Here is a 6,000-nt window from a genome sequence, read left to right on the forward strand (position 1 = left end):
TTAATGCAGTTATTCCTTGGCTAAGGTCTGCCTCTTTCAGGGCACATTCTCCCTAATGACATGATTGATAGGCAGTCCCAAATCCAGAGAGGAACTCATTAATCATAGCATTGACTGAATCCAATCATTTGCTTCACCTGCACAGTGATGGACAGGAAAGGATACAATTCAGGGGCTGACACTGAGACACTCCTTTGTCAGAGGGCCTCAACTTTTTCAATGTCAGCCTCAACAAAACCTGACACGAAATTTTGCTTGCAACCTGTGTGCAGCTTCAAAAAAGATATATACAAACTCCTTTTACTGAAACAAGGTCTTTTTGTCTGTTTATTAAAAATTTACTGCAGCTAATGAATATCTCTAAGAGTAGAATTTGCTTTACTTTTAGCAAGCCTTATACAATTGTAAAGTTCTTTTTTTTTTTAAGAAAGATGTTTGGAAGCTACATGTGGAAGCAATATAAAAGTTAATGTCCAGCAGCTGGGTATCATTTGGTTCAGTCTTCAGGTCAGCGGCACTGACTCTTAGCAGAACTAATTTTATAATCATGGCAAAATCTCAGTAATGAACTGCAGTATATAGTTGATTACACCACAGTAAATTTCATTTAGTCTGAGAAACAGTGGAAAACCATGCATTTTCTTAAGAATGCTTAGATTGCAACCCCTAACATGATCATACCTAATATCAAGTGTAATAAGAAAAGTAGTATGGAATATATATGATGCATGTTGTATAGAGTTCTTTTGCACTGGTATAGTTTGAGAATTTTTTTTTTACTTATGTCATTCATCATTACTATGTAAATAATGTTTAAAATCAATAACAAGAGTATGTGTTTTTAGAAATGTTTCACAAATAAAACTTGCATATTCCCGGCGTGGTGACACTAGACCCTTTTCCTGAAAGAATAATCAGGGCAGTGACTTTTGCTAGGTATCCTTACCAAGAAGAAACAGGAGAGGGGCCTTATATTTTTAAAAGGCAACAAGTGTCAAAAGGCTAATGTAAAATACCCAGTGGTAAGCACACTGCCAGGAAGCACCCAGCCTATATTTAGCATAATAGGCTCCCCTTTTGACACTTTAATTAGTCTTTAATGTGTTCTACGACAGGTGTAAAGAGGAATCTACAAAAGACAGAATACCAAAGCTATTTCTGGCATCAAAGATACTTTTTATCCTCAAAGAGAAAATACAAATTATTTCTTACATGTTCTTAAAAAGAAATGTTTTGTTTTCATCCCATGATTATAGCAATTTCAACAATTGCAGTAATGGGAAAATGTTTTATAGATAGGAGTATAAATGCAATAAAGAAGTGTTTTAAAAGAAACCATTCAATTTTTAAAAATGCTTTCAGGTGCTCAGTCCTGAGGCACTATTTCTATGAGCAGGGGCGGTTTGGGAAGGCTTACCTATTTGAGCAGTCTTTATGGTGCTTTGAATATGAGATTTACATCGACTCTCCACACTCAATCTCTTTGATTATTTTCCATCTTTACAATTCTTCACCACTGATACTTATATGCTTTCTTTGTGTTTAGTGCATTTATGACAATGGAGAAAAGCACAGCCTTAGAAGAAGGAGATAGTGCTCTTGAACTGACTGAGCAGAAAATAAACATGATGGTCCTGGATATCTGCCACAAACCAGGTGGCAGCGAGTACCTGCGGCAAATTTATCACATCATGCGGCTCAATGAGGTAGGGAAACGGCCTTTTTACCGAGCAATTAGGTGTGTACTGGCCTGAGGCAGCGTCTGCTGGCAGCTAAGGGTTAGTCAAGGAGGTGATAATACTTCTTAAAGTCAATACCAAACTCAATATTGCATTATTAATAGAATCTATTCAGCCCTGGCTGTTCTGCATTTGTACAGCAGAAGCTTCACCGAAACAATGTAGGTTTTATTTATATGGTTTAAACAATAACACGGCTCATAAACTCAGTGCAGTTCTGAATTGTATAGACTAGACGTGTGGTTTGGGAATTGTGTGTTTGTGACTGTTAAGCTGATGTTAAAATCTGCTGTTGGCGAATGATGAATTTTCCTCAGAGAGATGTACTTCTTCTCCTATAGACGTCATACTTGGTGAAGTTGGAGATTTCTCACATAATGAGAAAATTTTGGAAGAATATTGAGCCATACTCGGGAGCAACTAGATTAACCCAAGAAAATGCATTAACGTATGGACACTGGTTAGAGCCAATGTCATGCTTGTCTATGTCTCTGCTGGGTTAAGCCTCTGACCTTGCATGTTTGTGGCTGTTTGAACAAAAATGTAAAGAGCAGGTATCTCAGTTATTGCCTTGAAACAATACAAGTTTGCTAACTTGATCAGGTTTTTAATCTGAGCATTTGTATGTGAATTAGAATGTGACATCTAATGTGCATTAGAATTATGTTTATATTTGCAAACGCATGCATGTATTTTTGGAAATACTAAAAATTCTATAATATGAATAATGTGAAGCTATAGTGTTTTATCTCAATGAGGTAGGCCTTAAAAACCATAAATTTCCAAGGAGTGAATTAAATTCTACCACAGCATTTTACAACCCAGTTATATAAATGTTCTTCCTGCTACCATCTATCTGAAAGTTACTTCAAGTAAATTTTGTTTCCTGGCTTTCCTAGAGCTAATCAACCAGTCAACCTATAAACAGGTGATATAATAGTGCATTCAATGATCGCCTGAGAAGGAGGGGAAGGATTTGTTGCTATGAGGAATGGTCCAGTCCCTGAGGCACCTAAGCTCAGTATATAATTGTTAGCTACCTACTACCTATTCACATTTGCTAATGATCCCTCATAATTTGTTAAGGGTTTCTATGTGGGGAACTCAGGTGCTCCTGGCCTTGGCTAATGGAAAGACCACCACTGCGAAGTCATGGTCTTCACTGGCATGTCCACGTGGCCACCCAGATTGGCTTAAGTAACCATGGTGACTACTGAGGAACAGCTGTTGAAGTAGGATTACCATGGGATTTTTAGGAAAGTGGCGTTGCAAGAGTTCTGAGAACAGTCGTGGCTGGTATAGATTGCCAAACTGATAGACGAGTCCACTTTTTAAAAGCGTTTGGCATGAAAAAGATCAGTAATCACCAATAAGAGAAATTAAGTTGGATATTTACTGGCTGTCAGCCACCTGTCATATTCAGGAAATCAATCAAAAGGCTGTTTTTCCCTCCTAGAGCTTGTGGACGTTTGAGGCAGGGGCTCTGACCAGGTCTATTGTGAGACCTGTTGTATATAAGGCTCTTCACTGGGGCACTGCTTCATTTTGATCAATTAAGTTCAGAGTTAGGATTTTTCTTTCATTACAACTGAAGAAACTTACTGTTAGGGCAGTGTTTATCACATGGGATGTCAAGCCACGTACTTGTTGATTTACTGTGCCGAATGAGAAACATCGCGGCAAGGTAAGAGGCCTGCTGTGAGGTGAGGCTAGAGCCAGAAAAAGTAGTGAGCCCTTTGTCTTGTGACTACTAAAACAAAACAGGCAAAAAATTCAATAACAACATAAGGCTGACTAGGCACCTAGTGTTACTATTTCGAGCTGCTTTTATACTGAGGCATTGCTATGCTGTAGGTAAAATTTGCACTGTGAAACGTGTTCATTTGTTGAGCGTTATGAGTCTTTAGCATTTTCAGGTGTACTGTTTAATATGCTTCCAAATGGCAGCACAAATACAGATGCATTGACAGGTATAGGCATGGGTAAGGGGAAGAATGAGTGTGCCATCGAGTAACAACAAAGTTATCAGACGAAATGAGTTTAAGAATGTTTGTCTTTGAGACAAAGGTCAGATGTCTTAGTTAAAAGTTCAGTGGGTAGTTGAAGAACCTGGCCATGAGCAAAGATGAGGAAGGCCGTGACTATAGTTTTTGGTGGCCTCAGTGAGTTTGGTAGTTGAGGTCCTGGGACTGGTGGAGCTCTTCCAGTGGAGAAAAATGCAGAAACGGTGGGTAGAGAAATAAGCTTTAATGTAACTGCACCGGTAGAGTGTTCAAAAGGATGTTAAAAGAAGAATATATTTTTTTTCCAAAGAAGTACATCAGATTTAGCAGTGAATCCGGTTAAAGCGACGACACCGCAGAAAATCAGTTGGTCAAGATAGCAGAGAGGCAAGAGAAATTAACAAGGGAGAAAACACCATTGTGTTGACAACTTGCAACACAGCACTTTATCTTTTTTGAATTGTGGAACAAAAAAAGCCGAAATGCAGCAATGTAAGGGGAAATCAGTTGAAACAGATTGCCATTAGCCAAAACAAAGCAGTTGTTCTCGTTAGAATCTTTTATTCCTTTTTAAAATTTTACATTCCGAAATCATAATGCAGAGAAGTTTTATTTCTGTGTAAAAATCTAAATCTAGGCATAAAATTCTTTTTTGGTGGCTTTATTATTATCTAATGATACTTAGTAGGAGTCTGTGTGTGTGTGTGTGTGTGTGTGTGTGTGTGTTATGGAATCAATCTAAGGAGATGTGGTCCACAATGAGCAAGTTTAAGAAATGATTATCATGGTTAAGTGGTGATTTTTACGGTTTCAGGAACTCAAATTTACCTTCCAGGATGAGTGCAGTGGGCATTCTCTATTCCCGAAGTTACAGAGCCACAGGAAAAAGCACAGTGAACTGAAACCAAATATGGGGATTCTCACTCACACTCTACCACTCACCCCTGTGTAACCTCAGGCTCAGCCTTTCAGAATCAACCACTGAATGTGGGGTGGGCTAGAGTTATTTAAACTTTCATATGCCTACCAATCTCCTGGGAAACCCTGTTAGTGATCAGATTTTATTTGGTGTGGGGTCTGAGATTCGGGTTTTCTAAGTTCCCAAGAAAGGCTGACTTGAATGGTCTAGGCCCTAGACTGTGGGTACCAAGGGTTTTCCAGATGACCTCTGACATCCTTTTCAGCTCTAATGCTGTGAACCTAGCCCTACTCTTGAAGAAAAACTGAAAATCAGAAAAATGTTTATATTCCTTATGTATTAAATGACTTATTAACATTAAGTCATTACTATTTGATAGTTTATAGGAAACTGTAAGTCATTTTAATTGTTGTCTTCTAGAAGAAGTCTAATAAAATAGATTAGGATCATTCACCTTATTTATTTATGGATGGAGAATGAAATATAATGCAGTAGATTGACTTTTTTGCCCAGGCTGCCACTGGCAGTTGGGTTGTTAGAATTACGTATGTTGAGCTTCTTTTGAACCTTGATATTTTCCAGTCAAGAGCATGGAAATAGAATTTAGGAGTTTGAATTATAATTAATTCTACATAGAGTAAGATTGCTTGCAGTGAAATATCAGAGTACTTAGCACTCTGCTGAGCATGAAGTAGATAACAACTTCACTTAATGAATGAATGAGCAATCTTGTCCTGTGAGTAATCATGCATCTGAGTTAAGTTTTGGTAACCAGACATGTTAACACATGAACCAATGACAAGACAATGCCTATTAAAAACATCCTGATATATCAAGCATACATTAATTATGTGAGAATTGGTAAAATGGTTTTCTAATCTATCCTATATATTAGGTGAACCTGTTTTTGATGGGTTTATTGCAACGCTGATTGGTATTCTGCTATGTTTCTTCCGAAAATGTATTCTGTCCTGAGGCAAGTAATACACTGTAATCTAGCAAATGTGCTGAAAGGGTAGATTTGGATATTGATCAGTGTATTTTTAAAGAGAATATATGCTTCCCACCATCACGACTTGTAATTTTTTTTTCCCCCTTGAAGGAATATTTAAAAGAACAGCTGTTTTCTATGAATGGTTCAGAGGAAAAGCCATTACCCATCAGACCTTTAAAGACGACCTTGAAGAGTGTGGAAGATCAGCCTTCTGCCTTTAACCCTTTCCATGTGTACAAGGCATTTAGTGAAAACATGCTAGATCAGGTATGTGGAAAATAGTAAGTTTACCTTAAACGTGTGTTTTTTTTTGTTTTTTTTGTTTTTTTGTTTTTACATAAATAA

The 6,000-nt window shown here is 37.6% G+C and overlaps 1 protein-coding gene across 1 annotated transcript in view; it reads left to right on the forward strand.

Annotated features, from left to right (window-relative positions):
* The window catches only part of KIAA0825 (KIAA0825 ortholog), a 387,603-nt gene that overhangs the window by 183,677 nt on the left and 197,926 nt on the right, over window positions 1-6,000 (forward strand). Inside the window, exons 18-19 of the mRNA XM_058729962.1 lie at window positions 1,547-1,706; window positions 5,764-5,922. Of these exons, the coding sequence (XP_058585945.1) occupies window positions 1,547-1,706; window positions 5,764-5,922 (319 nt within the window). The remainder of the gene's footprint in view (window positions 1-1,546; window positions 1,707-5,763; window positions 5,923-6,000) is intronic.

This window comes from Neofelis nebulosa, chromosome 1, assembly GCF_028018385.1.
Source record: "Neofelis nebulosa isolate mNeoNeb1 chromosome 1, mNeoNeb1.pri, whole genome shotgun sequence".
Classification (NCBI taxonomy): domain Eukaryota; kingdom Metazoa; phylum Chordata; class Mammalia; order Carnivora; family Felidae; genus Neofelis; species Neofelis nebulosa.